Below are 17,919 nucleotides of genomic sequence, written 5' to 3' on the forward strand. Positions count from 1 at the left end.
TTAGTTAAATCAGCTGAAAATAATAAATTTGTGAATAGTTTCTATCATTCTTTCAAAGTTATTACAAACTTTCTACGCTGAGTCAATATAAATAAATTCAAGAAAAACATTTTATTGATACATTTCAAATATACTTAGCATATCATTCAATTTAACACAAAAAGAAAAACAAATTTTGAAAATGTTCGTATAATCACGGTTTTTTAGATAATTGAATAATTTTTCTTTATTTTAAAATAATTAAATAATTTCTTTAAAATAAAAATTATATAATTTTTTAATAAATTGTACTATTTTTTATGTTTAATTAATTCATAAAAATGATAAAATTATAAAAGTGATAAATTTATAAAATTGTATATATTTAATGTAATAAAAATGTAAACATATTATTAAGGACACTGTTTTAGTTAATAAAATTATTATATTATTATAATACAAAATTATCTATATAATTTTGTATTAGTATAGTAGTGAACAAGTATATAATAAAGTACTCTGTTCTAACATAACATGATCCCATGCGCTGACGTGACATTCCTTCAATTTGATAAATAAGAGTAATGGCAAATGCTTGGTATCAAACATTATTAGTGGCAGTTCTGGCATGGGGATTGGCCACGTGGAGAATCCGTTACGAATACCACGTGGAGAATCCGTCACTCACGCTATTGGTGTGTTGGCTGGTTGCAAAAGGAAAGAGAATAGAGTGATGATATTTTGATAAGTAATAAATATTAATATTTATATTAAAAAATAAAAAAATATATGCAAAATGCAAATAGTTGAATTTTTTTCAAAATTAATAGAATTATAAATTTGTAAAAATGATTAAAATAGGTGAGCATGTTTATCAAATAAACATTAATCAAGAGAAGAACACGTTTTTGAAGCTATTCCACGTTTAAGTATGCACCTTTTCTTCTCAACTCTTGAAGAGTATTAATTAATGAAGAAATAAACGCAAAAACTGTTAGGGTTTCCCTTACCGGTTTCTGCAATAAACCTTCCCGTGAAGGCGAAGCCCCTTCACGTTCTTTTTTTCTTCGTCATTGTGCTTTTTCCACCCCATTCCCCCCTAACTCCACGTCCTTCACCTACAAATTATTCATCCCTTGCAGGTTTCTTTTTTTTCGAATATTTCCGTGCTCGTTATTCCCCTGTTTCACGTAACTGCATTTGATCTATCAGATATTTCGCTCATTACGAATACTTGTGTGCGCATGTTACTCTCGAGTTGTATGAACATTGAATAATAGTATAAATATATATATTTGTACCGCACAAATGATTTGTATTTTAAAGTGATTATATGCATGTTGATTTCCTTAGTGCTGCCAACTTTTTGTGTAGTTTCATTCATGGATTGTTTTCGGGCTTCTCTATTATGCTGTTTTGTCTACTATCTTGACTCGAGGTGAAATCCATTGTGTTTAGCTTAAACGGTGATGAGGTTACAAATCTATGGTACCATAAACAATGTTAGTCTGTTTGGTCATATATATGAAATATCTGTTGTCAATAGGTGCATAAGTTTATTCAGTTTTACTATTTAGTGTTTATTTGAAACCTGTTCAGTTGAACTTAATGCCAATCCATCCTTCCCTTTCCTTCTATGTTAGTAATTTACTGCACAAGTTCTTTTTTAACCCTTTTTATGTTTTCCGGTTTCCTTATCCTACCTTTTAGTTACGTACACTACCAGCTTTAACTACGATTTCATGAGAACAGAGTAGAATAGTCAAAATATCATATCTATGAAATATATAGTCTCTCTGGTATTCCTTGGTGAATTGCGTGAGGGTATTGATTATTATGATGAAAGGTTTATAGTACTTGATCCCATGTTGCTTTGCATTTGAACTTCACTTCCCTTCTCTTGATTGGTCTTGGTGTGTGTAAGTTTCAGATGAATGATCATTCTTTTTTATTTCAAAATTCTTTGCTTCTCGGTATTTTTTACTATTGTTTTTGAGGTTAAATTGACACAGGTTAGGATGCAACTTAACCAAATAATTAAAGGAAGGAATACATGGTGCATTCCTGAACTTGTCGTAAGAAATCCATATTTACTGGGGCATTAATTGGAATGTTATTGATTCAGGTGATGGATTTGATTTGGATGTCTTGTGTCATTCTTCTTGGGTAATGAGATCTAAAGTTTTGCTCAGTAGGCAGAGATGGACATTGCTGCTCTTTTAACCTCTGCTGGAATTAATATTGCGGTGTGCGTGGTGCTCTTTACACTCTATTCAATATTAAGAAAACAGCCCAGCAATGTCAATGTGTACTTTGGAAGAAGGTTAGCTTCCAGGCGTTCAAAAAGCCGGGATCTTTGTTTGGATAGATTTGTTCCCTCTCCTACTTGGGTAATGAAAGCATGGGAAACGACTCAAGAGGAAATGTTGACTACTGGTGGCTTGGATGCTGTGGTTTTTAGCAGGATGGTTGTTTTCAGGTTGCTCAATCATTTTAAAATTGAAACTTTTCAAAGCTGCATGTAATGCTTATACTATAGTTTTAATCTGAATTCCACAAATGCCACCACTTAATAAGGGAAATATATATTTTTTATCAATAAAAAATTAATTAAATTAAATAGAAAATTTAATGTATATTTGCACAAGAGAAGGTAAACATCTCCTCACCAAAAAATTTCAGCCCAACAACTAGTCTATTTACATCCAAGAAAAGGTTTTCCAAAACCTCCATATAGCTTAAGAACTATAACAGGTGCAGAACATGATAAACTAACAGAGATTTGCACCTGCAAGCATCTCCCTAGCTCGGATATTTCTTCCGGCCTTGGAGCTATAATCAGAGAAGACTCCGTAAGAAAGAATGTACAGTGCATAGACCCTACCAGCCACAAAAAATTCAGAGCGAAGATATCTTAATCCTAGATAAGTAGAAGTGAATAGATGGTATATTGTTAGGCTCAAGCATTATGATATTAGGCACTGGCATTATGCACCACAAAACTCTATGATCAATATTTGTTAAAATGCCGAATGTGAGCACAGCATTTTTATGATTTGTTTCTCTCTTGTATATAAATGAAGATAATCAATTTGTACAATAATAACTGGAAGTGAGACTTGTGCTCATAGAAGAGATACTGCGTTGACTATATATGATGCTTAATTGATATAGGTATGTCAGTTTGAGTCATCAAGTCACCAAAATAACTTTTTGTAATATTAAACTCAAGTTTGCGATGGTCCTTCTATGGAGTTTTACGTCTTTATTAATTTCAGTATGGTAAATTTACTTGTTTCAGTTTGTTGAGTTTACTTTCTGCACTATTTTATGTTACTCAAATTAAAACCACGCCCTAATCATCCACTTAAAAGTACATATAAAAATGAAAGAACTAATTTTGTTGTCCAGTTTTGTGGTTTTTGTGCTTTACTAACTATTGGTATCAATTTTTCTGTTTCAGTATTAGAGTATTTTCTGTTGCTGCTATTATCTGCACTATTCTAGTGCTTCCGGTGAATTATTATGGTCAGGACAGAATACATAAGAATATACCTTTCGAATCACTGGAAGTATTTACCATTGAGAATGTTAAAGAAGGATCCCAGTGGTATGAACCCGTTACTTATATTCTACATGGAAATTTCCATTATGTCAAATAGTCAATATTGTGTTGAACCTGAGAAAACAATGAATAAAGATCAGAAAAAAGAAAGTGATTTCTCCAATTAATGCTCTGAACACTTTTGGATCTGTCATGTGATTATGTTATTTCAAGTTATTTCTAATAACTAATAAAGTCTCTTGTAAGTTAAGGAAATTAAGTTTTTTATTAAAAAATATATATTTAAGTTTGACTTAATTCTACAAAATTATATTATTAAAATAAAATTTATTTTTCATTTATATACTATAATTTTGTTTAATATCTTGTTGTGAGCTCCATTTACTTTAAATTCATTTATAATTTTTCAAATACTGGGTAGAAAGTAAAGAGATGTAGATAAAAGAAAGTTGAGAATAGGAGTAAATTTACTTAACTTTAGAAAGTTTTTGTTGCCTCAAAATTTAAAATATGCATTCTAAATTAAAATTATTAAAGTGAAATTAAAGCTTATTTATTATTAAATTGGGAAAGCTTAACCTTCTCCAAAAAGCAACTAGAATTGTTTCAGGACGCAATCATTCTTTTTTTTTTTTTCACTCCCATTTTAGATGATAATGTGTGAATAATGAATGATTTCAATCAGGAATATTCCTACAAACTTCTTACTTATTGATTGTATTTATTCTTTTGCTTGATCTCAGGCTTTGGGCTCATTGTCTGGCATTATACATCATAACTTTAACAGCTTGTACTCTTCTTTACTCTGTAAGGACCTGTGACATGCGACATTAATTCACAAGATTAATTTCTTTATATGTTTTCAGAGTAAACTATGATTTACTTTTCAAATGTTTAAATGACTAACGAAGTGGAAATAATATACAGGAATACAAAAGCATTACTAATTTGCGGCTAGTACATATTACTTCATCGCAGCCAAATCCTAGTCATTTTGCAATTGTTGTCAGAGGAATACCCTGGTCTTCGGAACAATCATACTGCGAAACAGTGAAAAAGTTTTTCTCATTCTATCACCCCACAACATATTTGTCGCACCAAGTTGTGTATAAGTCTGGTGTAGTGGAGAAACTGAAGGTTTGTCTCTTTTTAAAATATTTCTCTGTTTATTAGTGTCATGCTATATTAATATTTCTCTAGTTTTGTGAGAATGCTATTTTAGTAGTGACGGGAATATTTGATAACGGGAAAATGGGAGAATGAGGTACTTATACAGTTGATCACTTCTAGTTCTTTTGGCTTAGGACTAACTTTAGAACAATAGCCCTATTTATCTCCGTACTACTCTAGACTTATCTCCTAAAGAGATCTTTGTAAAACATGCTTCTACAATGTCTCTTTAGAATATGCTAAACATATTTCGAAATTGGGCTTTGTATTACGAAAACTGAAGTCCAAAATCAAGTTTATATTTCAAAATTCCCTTTGTTTACTACTTGATCATTAGTCTTCACGTATTCTAGTTACGCATCCTTTGTGGCAATGCACTCGAACGTGGTAGTAGTGCGCATCAATGTACTTGATCATGGTAAACAGAATTGAGTTTTTTAACAAAAGATATCATTGACTTGTTGTCCACCAAAATCGTGGTTGGCTCTTCTTGTGATAAATCCAACTCCTTTAAGAGATTTTGTAACTAAATTGAATGGCAAACACAGGTAGCAACCACATATTACAATTCTCATATGGAAAGAGTCATAATTGTTTACTTCTTTGACATCCATGTGAAGGTAGTGTCTCCTATGTAAAACACAGAGCCAATTGTCCTTTTGTGGTCATCCATATCTCCTCTCCAGTCACTATCAATGTATAAAAGAAGCTTGTAATCATCAGAGAATAGTACTAGCCAAAATTTATTGTTCCTTAATTCTCTTTTGTCGTCTTCCAGTAATTTTTTGTTGGATCCTTCATGTAACGTAAGGTTCTACTTAAGTTCCTGAAAAGTGTTGGATCCAGTCCCTCCTTGTGTTTCTTTAGCTTCATTTCACATTCACATTCTATTGGTGTATCGACCAAACATGTTGCTTTACATATTGTCATCTTTTTCTTAAACTTCTTGAACATGCTTGGATTGCTACATTTGAGATCAAGTTATCTATATATATTTAAGCGCACAATTAAAACACTACTATTTTGTTCTTTGATATATAAGTTGCTTTCGATATCTTCTCATTATAATAGTGATTTAATTGTTGTTAGATTAGAAAAAGAATATATTTATCTCTGGAAAGAGTCTTTCAAACTATCAATTTGAGTTTTGAGAGAATAACTTCATTTTCGTCTTAATAATGATCTCTCACAAGTGTTGGATCGAGTATTTATTACTAACAAAAAGTTATAAAAATAAAAAAGTCACTATTTGTGACTTAATCCACTTAATCCTTTGTCATAAAATACTAGTTTAAAAAATCTTTCTCAAAATAATTATTCCAATAGAAATCAAATTCTTCAATTGTGATTCGGTTCACTTAGACTAAGTCACGGGACAATTGTTTAACCAACAATAATTTCCTCTAGAATAATTGTCTTATTAAGAATTGAACTTATAACATTCACTCTAATACCAAACACTAAAATTTAATGATCCATTTTACCTCCATCACACAAGACAATTGATATTACCAACAAGAATAACTATCTCCCGAATACACTATATAGAGTCTTCATCACACAAGACAATTGATATTACCAACAAGAATAACTATCTCCCAAATGCACTATCTAAAGTCTCCATCACACAGACAATTGATATTACTAACAAGAATAACTATCTTCCAAATACACTATGTAAATAGTCTTTATCTTGATGACCCAATTGCTCTTACCGATAATTAAGACTAGGAATGGAACCATACTGCTACTTTACCATCTCTTTAGATAGGATCTTCAAGCTCTAATTTCAATTTGTTGAAATGATATTTTAATAAAGGAAATATTTGAGAATGTTGAAATGATATCTTAATAATGAAGGGATTATTTGAGAATGGGAAAGACTAGAATTTTGGAGGGAATAATTTTGTCATATTTGATCACTTCAAAGTATTTTGAACTTGACACAAACTCTAAGAAAACCACCCTATTTATACTAGTGGCTCCTCATAAACCTATAGTTAGCATTTTGCCAACACATACTTAATCTAATGGCTGCAAGTGCCTTTCTTGACGTTATCCACAAATACTAGCATATAGATAATTCTATATACTACTCTAGAATGATCTCCTAAAGAGATCCGTTTTTAACTTGCTTCTAAAATGTCTCTCTAGAACATGTTAAACATTGCTACATTTTAGGCTTTTTGTTAAGACAACTAAGGCCCAAAATCGAGTTTATATTTCAAACAGTTTTTGTCTCTATTTTAATTTGTCATATATAAGTATTTTCATAACAGTTAATGCTAGATAAGAATTCCATTATTTGGTTCAAGGTGAATTAACTTGTATCAAGGCTTAGGGAAATAAGTTTCTTTTTTTTCTTTAATTTTGTCATGCTTTGCAATTTATTGGGTTATTTGGTGGAACTTTTTTCCTGTACTTATTTTTCTTAATCTTTCAAACCCAGGAACTTTCAGTTGAGATAGGGTTTCTTTCTTTTCAATATTTTGATATACGCCTCATTTTGCATTTTGATGTCCTTTTTGAGATGACAAAAATATCATCAAAGCCTTTCAAGGCTATGCAATACAGAATTAGTTAAAAATTTGTGCATAAAATTATCAAGAATAAACTCTTTCAGGAGTTTAAGGTATTGGTTAAGACTTATGAATGATCTTATTGGTGCCCCCATGAAACAAGAGTCCTTGAAGTGGAACTACTAAATTCTATTTTTGTTTAGAAGAATTGAAGAAGCAATGGACACGTTGTCGTAGATTTTATGGCATTATGTTACAAACCAATGCTCTAAAAAACTCAAGTTATTAAATGAAAGCTTATAAATAGTTATTACGGTCACAGTTATTGAATGTTTTTCATGGTCGTAGTTACCTGTGGCATGCTTCAGTTCCTGAATTTTTTCGTGGTCATAGTTATTGAGTTTCATTTGTATAAAGTCAGTGGGATTTCTTAATATCTATGACATCTTTCCCTATTTCCCTATTTAAGTGGGGTAACTGGGCTTTTATTTTTTATTCAAGAAGTACAAGTGCGTAATACTTCTCTTTTGTTTTGTGATTCTAGGGTTGTTATATGTCACTTGTGGTCTTAAAAAAATCTTTCTAAAATAATATAAACTTTTCAAGCATTCTTCTGTGTGTTGACATTACTGTTGTTTAAACTTTTGTTTTTTTAATCTTTTTCTGCTAGGATGATGCAGAATATATGTGTAAAATGCTCAGTTCTGGTTGTGGTTCAATGGAACAGACGTGTAAGCCAAGCTTTACGCAATGTTACTTTTGTGGAGGATCCACTAATTCTTTTAAGATTATTTCTAATGAAACTGATAGTATACATGGAAGAACAAGCTACTCTGACGTGCATTTAAATGGAAGAAAAAAGGTCAATTTTCTGGCTGGATTGATTTTATAATTACAATATTAATAATATGTTAACCCTTTTCATTATTGTGATCTAGTGAACTTCCATGATAAGAATTTTCTTGATCTAATATGATATGTGAAACCTCTTAAATTAATCTAGATTTGATTTTTAATGATTCACTTAATATTTTCTCTTCTGCCGCATTGTCCAATTTAAACCTTATAAACAAGTATCAACTATTTCCAGTAGATGTTTGTCTAGGCTTCCCAACATCATTTATAATGACCTACATAGAAAAGGCAACCTCGAGGAACATCATCAAAGAAGCTTCACTTTTTAAGTCTGTGGAACAAAAATCGTTCTTGTACCAGCTCCCCAACCAATTTAGCTGATTAGAATGAATTGGTTCTTTATTACACAGTATTTAAGCCTATTTCTTTTTAACTGTTTAAGAGCTTGATCTTTCTTTATCTTAAAATAATTGAATTTTAGTATATATTTTTATATAAGGTTGCGCTGGTTCAGCATATATTTTGCGCTGGTTTGTTACTTCATCTCATGCTTTTTATATGCGTTTGATTATATCTCTAATTTGTGTGTCCAGATATTTGGTGGTGGTCTGATACGTTAAAATACTTGTAATGTCTACTACTTGTGTATTATTAAGCCACGAATTAAGCAGTCATTACCGGGAGATATTTGTTTTGCCACTGTAATTATAGAAGTACATATATAATCGCTCTGGTTTTGTCCTAGAATCACAGTTTATGTCATGTGTCAAATTTCTGCTCATTTAATAAACAAAATATGCGCATGCTTGGACTCTAATACAGGAATCTGCAGCTGCTTTCGTGTTCTTTAAAAGTCGTTATGATGCTCTTACGGTTTCTCAAAGTCTTCAAACATCAAATCCTATGTTATGGGTCACAGAACTAGCTCCTGAACCACAGGATGTTTACTGGCCCAACCTTTGCATACCATACAAGCAACTTTGGATCCGTAAGCTATTTACATTTGCTGCTTCTGTCACCTTCGTCCTTGTATTCCTAATCCCTGTCACATTCGCACAAGGATTGACTCAACTGGAGAAGCTTGAGAAAATGTTCCCTTTTCTGACAGGAATGCTTCAAAAGTAAGATGTTCATCGGACAACATTTTCCCAATATTTATGGATTACAATTTTGAAACAAATAATCATGCATGAAAAGATAAATGTGGAACTTCATTTAAGAAACCCTCTCTCTGACGGTCCATTATATAAGAATCTACCTGCCACAAATTCCTTTTTGCACATTTCAATATTACTAAATTATCATATGCTCTATTAGACTGTGAAGCCTGTGACTTGCAATATGCAACAATAAATAATGATATAGAAGAATTTGTTCCAGCTTCTAGATCTTCAAAAAAAGCTTTTAAAAAAAATACAAAGCTGTGATTCTTGCTTGAAATGTTTTCATTTAGAATGATCAACTCAATTGATTGACTATGTTGAACAGTGGTTAATGAGTAACCCCACTTATTGGCTTAACTATTTATTAGTCCAATCTTAAAGTAGAAACAATTTTAACATACGAAGAATTCATTCTTTGTAATTTCTCCTAGATTTTATTTGTCATTCTATTAAGATTATTTGTTATTACCATCTGCTCTGTTTGTTTTCGTGTTTGTGTATTTGAAATACTTGTCAAAGAAAATAATTACAACGAGAAGGGTGGATGGATAAAACAAAACATTAAATAACACAGAAAGAATAGTAAATTAACGCAGCAAAGCTACCCAATCCCTCCCTATTTCTGCTACGGAAATCTCATTCAAAGACCCAATTTCTGTACAAATAAAAGCCATGTAATCTTATTGAAAATGAAGAGTAATGCAATATATATCTCATTTCAAACATGAGTTACACATAAATTAATGAATGTCACAACATTGTTTTTCTGTAAGTCGCATTTTCTTGTAAAGCGGGAATTGTTATAAATTGTAGTTGATGATTGTTTGTGCAGAGGATGTGGAAGTTTAGCTTGGAAATTTAAATCTTAAGCCGTTTTAAAAATTATTGTAAATTGAACAAGCAAATATTTATTTTGCAGGAAATTTGTGATTCAGCTGGTGACTGGTTACTTACCAAGTGTGATTTTGGTTTTATTTTTATATGCTGTTCCACCAGTGGTGATGCTATTTTCAACAATGGAGGGATGTATTTCTCGTAGTGAAAGGAAGAAGAGTGCATGCTCCAAAGTTTTGTACTTCACAATTTGGAACGTGTTTTTTGTTAATGTTTTTGCCGGGTCTGTTATCAGCCAACTTGCAGTCTTTAGTAGTCTTACAGAATTACCAGCCCAACTTGCCAAGGCTGTTCCAGCGCAGGTGATATGCCATATTTATTATACCTGGCAAATGCCTATCGAAAATTACGTATCCCTTGTGTGCATTTCACTTGCATAAAAGTTTCTTAGAACAAATGAATCATTAATTCTTCACTTTAATGTGACTTTTTCATGTCATACAGGCTACCTACTTCACAACATATGTTTTATCATCTGGTTGGGCAAGTTTGGCATTTGAAATTATGCAACTCTTTCCGCTATTTTGCAATCTGTTCCAAAGATTCATACTTGGGTACAATGAGGATACAATGAATGGCGACCTAACTTTTCCATACCATACAGAAGTTCCAAGGATCTTACTGTTTGGATTCCTTGGCTTCACCTGTTCTATTCTGGCACCCCTAATATTGCCCTTCTTGCTGTTTTACTTTGTACTCGCATACCTTGTTTACCGAAACCAGGTTACTAGTTCTTTCCACTTTTCCTCCTCTTTATTCTATTCATCGTCAAGTTAAATTGCGCCAATTCTTTTATATATATACATAAGCATTTACCTTATATGGGTGTTGTATATTTATTTTACTCTGTTTTATTTTGGGCATTGATAGAGACTTGGAATCCCTTTCCTACTTGACATTTTCATGTGCTGACAATTTTCAAGCAATTTTATATTGTGAGATTTATGCAATTAATATTTATCGGATAATATGAGATTAGGGGTTAGAAATCCACAGTTGGTGTCACCTTGGTTGAATGCATTTTCTTTTACCATGGTTTAGTGCAATATCAATGCATCATTTGGAAATCGAGGTTTTATTCTGACATCCCTGTAGTTTATCTTGTGAAAGCAGCAACTATTTCCCTGTCAATTTTTATACAGAAAAACGTTTAGCAGGGGCATGAATGCATTAAACCACCTCATTTTAGGATGAAATGCCTCAGAATGGTATTGTTGCACAAGGTATATAAATGAATATGATGGTTACGAGAAGCTGAGACAAATCATAGGACAGCTAACATAGTTCAAACCAAGGTGCGCGATATTGAATCTGGCTTCAAGGTGGAAATATGAACATAATCTGAAGGGATTCTTGGCATAAGAGAAAATCTGGAACTCAAGTGAATGCTTATTGGTTGTACGTATACTAATTTCCTTCCTTTGGACTATAAAGAACAGTCAGATTAGTCACCTGAAGATATCAGTCGGATTGAGAATACAATCATAGAAAATGATTTGCCTTCATCATTTTCTAGGTCATGTCAGAAACTTTAGAAATAAGAAACCTTTTGCGTATGGTTTGATTAATTGATTGCAAAGCTGGATATAGAATTTGATTATTTTGTGTACTATGTGTGGCAATTTCTTCACTTTAATCCACCTAGTGCAGTTTCGTAGTGAAAATTTTATACTCTACCTTCTGTGACACCATGACATGAATGAACTTTTAATGTTTGGCAGTAAATTTTTATAATGATAGAAAAAAAGGTTGGACTTAACACTTGCATTTTCAGATTCTGAATGTATATATTAACAAATATGATAGCGGGGGACAGTTATGGCCCATTGCTCACAACACAACGGTCATTTCGTTGCTCGTCGCTCAAGTTATTGCACTTGGGGTGTTCGGAATAAAAGAGGCACCGATTGCATCAGGATTTACCATTCCATTGCTGATTTGCACCGTTCTATTTCACCAATATTGTAGGGAACGATTTTTGCCAGTATTTAAGAACAACGCAACACAGGTGCTTGAACTTAATTAATTACCCTTACAATTCCTCCACCACTCTATTCCTTTGTAAGAAGACTACTTGACTTGTTGTTTGTTTTAGGTTCTTATCGACATGGATAGGAGAGATGAGCGTTGTGGGAAAATGGAACAGATTTATGAACTAGTGAATTCAGCGTATTGCCAGTTTTCTGGTTCTACTCAATCCGAATGTTTCAGCAGTCATCAAGGGGAGAGAGAACTTGATCGAACTCCAAAAGATATGGAGACAGGTTTGCTTCCATTTTCAGTGGAGGGATTTCAGTGAACATATGAATTTAAGGATATTATTTGATATATGATAGTTTTGACATTTTTGTTTATTTTGATTTTTCAGGGAAAGAAAATAGGCAAGAAGATATATCATGGCCACCAGTTCTTCATAGTTTCGATAAACCGGTAATAGGGGGGAAGTAATTTTAGTTTTTACAGCCGCTGTAGAATCGTGGTGTTCCCAAAAGGGGACGGAGCATGATGCATCAACAATTTTGATAAAAAAAATGGGTTCCAAATACCTCCCTACAAAACAGGATTTGGCTTGTCCCTCAAAATTTCAGCTGTGCCACAGCCACCGCCAATTCTCACTCAAAAATACAAAATCTAATATTCTGCTTAGTCATAACTCTACACTTCATTTATTTCTTCCTTGCTATTATGCTTTCGTCCGAGAGATCAACCACCAGGATCTAACCTCCCCATTTTTAACGTAAATAATCTTCATCATAGTTAAGGAAATTTAGGGAAACCCTACTTCATATGGAAATCCGATAAACTAAATTCAACTGAACTATAAAAAAAAATAGTTTTTTTTACTAAAAATTAAATTATTATTTCGTTAAATGTTAAAATACTGATTTTAAAAACAAAATATTATATTCTATAAATTAATAATTTATTTATGTATCAATTCAAGAAAAAAAATGTGACCGCCTTTTAAGTTTATATCTTGAAAAGTTTACCTTTTGTTGATGATTTTATTTATATTAAAATTTTGATAATTCTATAAATTTATTAGATATAATTTCTCTATAAAACATTGTGGTTATGCATCAGTAATAAATAAGTTTTTTAAATTTGAGTTGAAAGGAATTATATTTCTTTTTTACTTTTCAGTGTATAATAAGAATGCAATTTAAATAATTCGATTTCCAGAAAGAAAATATAATAGAAATTTGGTTATTTTCTACTTTATTTTGGAAAAATATTTTCTAGCTTAGTTTTAGTTTTATAAAAATTAAATTAATTTAATGAAGTACTATTTTTTTCAGTTTAGTTTCAATTCAACTTAAAAGCATCTAATAACCTATAATATAGTTTCATTTAGGTTTTTAATATAAGAATAGTTATTAAACTTATAAAGAAATTAATTCAATTCAATTTTAATTTTATAATTTAATTTAGTTTTTTTTTTCTTTTAAACTAAACTACTACCTAAGTAAATACAAGTAACCTGAACGAAATAAAAGTTAAACATGATACATTAATTTTAAAAAAATAATCTGTATATATTATTTTTAATTTTCATTTAATTAATTTGTTTAAAAAATTAGTGGTGAGCATCTAACAGTTTTGTTATCTTAGTGTAGCAAATACTTTATTTATTTTTCGCAATAATTTTTATTCTTCAATTTAAACATATAATTTTTAATTTAAGAAATACTGTACATATTAATTATCATTATCTACGGAGGGCGATTTTTGGTACAAATAATCCATGCTTTAACATAATAAAAGTAGGCAAATACACACATCACACATTAGAAGTAACGCAGTTTCTTCCTGCACCCCTACATTTTTCTTCCTGCACCCCATAAGGTTGTGCAAAGACAAAACTGTCCCTATATATAAACTGTACATTTTTTTTTATTCCGGATTATGAAATCCGGTAAATTTTCGGATTGGCACTTCCGGTAAATTTTCAGATTGTCGCATCCAGTAATCTCCCAGATTGATGCTTCCGGTAGTACATGAATGATAGTGTTAATCCAAAATAAAAAAATGCAAAACATCCATAATTGAAAAAACCATTCCGGATCCACCAATCCATAATTCAAAATATGCATTCTGGATTCAGAAATTTATAATTGAAAAAAATCATTCCGGATCCACCAATCCGTAATAGAAATTAGGCTTCCAGATTCAGCAATCTGGAAATCAATAATTTATGCAAACTTTGCTTCCGGAACATCCCTCATCCAGAATGCAACATGATTCACTTCTGGATTGATGAATACGTAGCACACTCCCAGATCCCGAAATTGTGGGGGTCAGTTTCGGAATTTACAAAATTTTGGGGGTGCAGGAAGAAAAATGTAGGGGTGCAGGAAGAAACTACCTAGAAGTAGAAGAAAAGAGCAGGAGAAATCCAAACTTTGAAGAGGCCGAAGCAGAGTTAATGGGCCTTGTATTGTTCTTCTCCCAAGCATTTTGTACCCAATATTTTTGCTTCTTGCACTCATTATAAATGTGAAAAGAGCAAAATACTTATCTATCTTATTATCTTCCTTCCCTTGTGACCTTGTCCGCGACTGCAACGCCTTCTTTTCCTCTAACGACTGCCATAATAAAATTATTATAAAAAAATTATTTTAATTCTTCAACTTTATATATCATTTTCTTAAATAAAACAAAATTAAATTTTAGTATTATTTATAAAATAATTTTTTTAACTATATATTTTTATTTTGAAAAATATTAATTATCATGTTTTTAAAAAAATTAGATGAACTTGTTAATCGAATTAACAACTTTAATTGAGATAAAAATATACTAAAATTATCAATTTAGTGTCCAATTTTATTTAAATTGAAGTTGTGGTTGACAACTTTAATTAAAAAAAACAAAAAAGTGAACAAATTAATGAATTTAATTGATGTTATCTACACCATTCACAATTTTGATCTCTGTACTTTTTTTTTTTTAAATTTGCCCTCTTAAATCTCAAAATAAAGTGCCCCATTTGGATAGAATTTCCTTCATTTTTGATACTTTGTATTGCAATGAACTTTTGAATGTTTATATTTAATACTTGTACTCACATCTTCTTTAACCTTTTAACATAACCGATATAGAATAAATGTAAACAATAGACAATGTTACATTCCAAAATTAATATAATGTGAAAAAAATATTACAAAAAGTGTCGAAAAACTTCCATTTTCCTCTAAATATTTTCCAAACTAAATTTTAATACTTACCACAGATTTAAGTGGAGACCTTGTGTACTCTGCAAACACTTTTTTTCTAACCGCAAGAATCATTCACCGACAGTTACCACCAAAGGAAAACAATAAATTTTCATTATTGTTTTAAAAGAGGAGGCAATGTTGTCAAATATTTCAAGTAAAAGAACCAAAAACAAGTACCGAAATTGCCGAAGACCCAACATTATGCTCCAAATCATAAATCACATATTTTAATTTGTTTTGTCTTTCTCATTGGCCTTAAAAAGAGAGATGGGTGTTAACCATTTGTGATATCATAGCTATACTCTTAAGAGTTTTATTTATTTGGTAAATGTTAAATTTTAATAGCCTAGTTTTTGTTAGCGATTGAAAAACTTATTTATTTGGTAAATGTATTTTTTACTTATATATATATAACTAAATTTTAATCAAAACCAAGATATAATTTTCTTCTGGAATGAACAAGGGTTGAATACAACAATTGTAACATGAGTAATGTCACCATGTAAGACCCAATTGAAACGTCGTTGTCCAACAAGAATACATACAGATCCACCCACCGAAAATGCAAAATGATTTATGAGAGCTGAAATGTATCATAATCTTTATTAGCATGTGTTTGATACTAAAATTAATTAATTAAAATATTAGAGAGAAAATACCCTTGAAGATAAATGGGCACACCTAAGCACTTCCAGAACAATAGCAAAGCTAAAGAAATGTAAAGGTGAGCGATTGTTGTTGAATGTGTATTGCATAGGAGATAAAAGTCTATTAAATAAACATGCTTAAACATTGTGAGTTTCAATATAAGTTTGAATCCACCCAAACCTATGAATGTAAGTTTGAATTCAAACTTCATTGTCAGAAAGAATCTTTGTGATTATTGTACCCATACCAAAGTAAAAATTGTAGCAATGTGAAGATAAAGTTTTCAGCAAAGTGTAGGCTAGGCATTTGATGCGAGGAAAGCATGGCTTGTGAGAAAATAAAGTTGGTGGTGCACGGTCTTGCAATTGAAGTTGCTAATGGTGTGTGAAATTTTTTTATTTGGTATCTTTGCTAAGTTGCCAATGGTGAAGGTATCTTTGAATAAAAGTTCTTCCAAGTTGCTAATAGTGAAGGCAACTTTGAATAAAAGTTCCAAAGTTGCTAATGGTAAATGCAACTTTGAATAGAAGTTGTCAATGGTAAATGCAACTTTGAATAGAAGTTGTAGCAAAGCTAAAGAAATGTAAAGGCGAGCGATTGTTATTGAATGTGTATTGCATAGGTGATAAAAGTCTATTAAATAAACATGCTTAAACATTGTGAGTTTCAATATAAGTTTGAATCCACCCACACCAGTAAATGTAAATTTGAATTAAAACTTCATTGTCAGAAAAAAATCTTTGTGATTATTGTACCCATACCAAAGTAAAAATTGTAGTAATGTGAAGATAAAGTTTTCAGCAAAGGGTAGGCTAGGCATTTGATGTGAGGAAAGCATGGCTTGTGAGAAAATAAAGTTGGCGGTGCACGGTCTTGCAATTGAAGTTGCTAATGGTGTGTGAAAATTTTTTATTTGGTGTCTTTGCTAAGTTGCCAATGGTGAAGGTATCTTTGAATAAAAGTTCTTCCAAAGTTGCTAATAGTGAAGGCAACTTTGAATAGAAGTTCCAAAGTTACTAATGGTGAATGCAACTTTGAATAGAAGTTGTCAATGGTAAAGACAACTTTAAATAGAAGTTGTCAACTGGCTACTTTGAATAAAAGTTGTCAATGGTGAATGCAACTTCTTTCAGTGGTGAATGCAACTTCTTTCAAAGTTGTTAATAGTGAAGTCAACCTTTTTTTTAAATTGAAAATGAATAAATGAAACAAAGTGTAGTGTGTCGTCATGGTTTTCTATACACATTTGTAGTTGAGGATTTGACTTGTTAATAAAAATTTCAATAATTATGTTTAAATTAGATTTAATTCAGACACAACATTTGTTATATAATGAAATAACAATGGAGTCTTGTAGTGTTGCACTCATCATTTGTTCTACATTTTTTCTTGTCTTAATTCCTCTATCCAAGTAAAAAACAATTGTGGAGAAGGTTTATGAGATACATTATTTTCTCCTTCTAGTGTAAAGTTAAAAAAATAATCGTAAAGGTAATGTATAACACTCTTGTTATCATATTCTTTCCTCCTATTGTATAAGGTAATTTAATTTCTTTTAAAATGCAGATGGACACATGGAATGTCGGTGGAACATCACTAAGCCAACATGAAGAACCAATAGTTAGAGGACATCGTGGACGACAAAAGTGAAGATTGATAGAATTACGACTTTGATTTGGATGATGAAGATCAGTTCAACAAATCTTTTTCATAATATATTCCGTCTGACAGTCAATCCGGACATAACATTGACTGCGACCTCAATGAACACATGTATTTCATGTCAAAGGAGGCAACATTGAATATCGTAAAAAAATACCACATAGATAATGGTTACATATTTGTTATCATGGAATCAAAGCCAGATAGATATGTGTCTCGATGCATACATCATGATGAAGGGTGCC

General features: G+C 31.3%; 1 protein-coding gene across 5 annotated transcripts; it reads left to right on the plus strand.

The window, feature by feature from the left end:
- The first annotated feature begins 889 nt into the window (after window positions 1-889).
- On the plus strand, window positions 890-12,791 carry LOC137822474 (CSC1-like protein RXW8). Of its 5 annotated transcripts, none has more exons than XM_068627361.1 (12): window positions 890-1,121; window positions 2,105-2,458; window positions 3,443-3,589; window positions 4,288-4,351; window positions 4,472-4,681; window positions 7,904-8,095; window positions 8,911-9,209; window positions 10,171-10,447; window positions 10,590-10,868; window positions 11,962-12,153; window positions 12,241-12,409; window positions 12,514-12,791. In XM_068627361.1, exons 2-12 carry the CDS (start codon window positions 2,181-2,183, stop codon window positions 12,591-12,593), a joined length of 2,187 nt encoding a protein of 728 aa, XP_068483462.1. In that variant the 5' UTR covers window positions 890-1,121; window positions 2,105-2,180; the 3' UTR covers window positions 12,594-12,791. The 5 variants fall into 5 exon arrangements, 4 of the variants coding, with proteins under 4 accessions (XP_068483462.1, XP_068483461.1, XP_068483463.1 ...); XM_068627360.1 differs by having other exon boundaries at window positions 896-1,121; window positions 11,920-12,153; XR_011082924.1 differs by having other exon boundaries at window positions 935-1,121; window positions 11,952-12,153.
- Window positions 12,792-17,919: the final 5,128 nt, after the last annotated feature.

The sequence above is a fragment of the Phaseolus vulgaris genome, chromosome 9 (assembly GCF_000499845.2).
Source record: "Phaseolus vulgaris cultivar G19833 chromosome 9, P. vulgaris v2.0, whole genome shotgun sequence".
In the NCBI taxonomy this organism is placed as follows: Eukaryota; Viridiplantae; Streptophyta; class Magnoliopsida; order Fabales; family Fabaceae; genus Phaseolus; species Phaseolus vulgaris.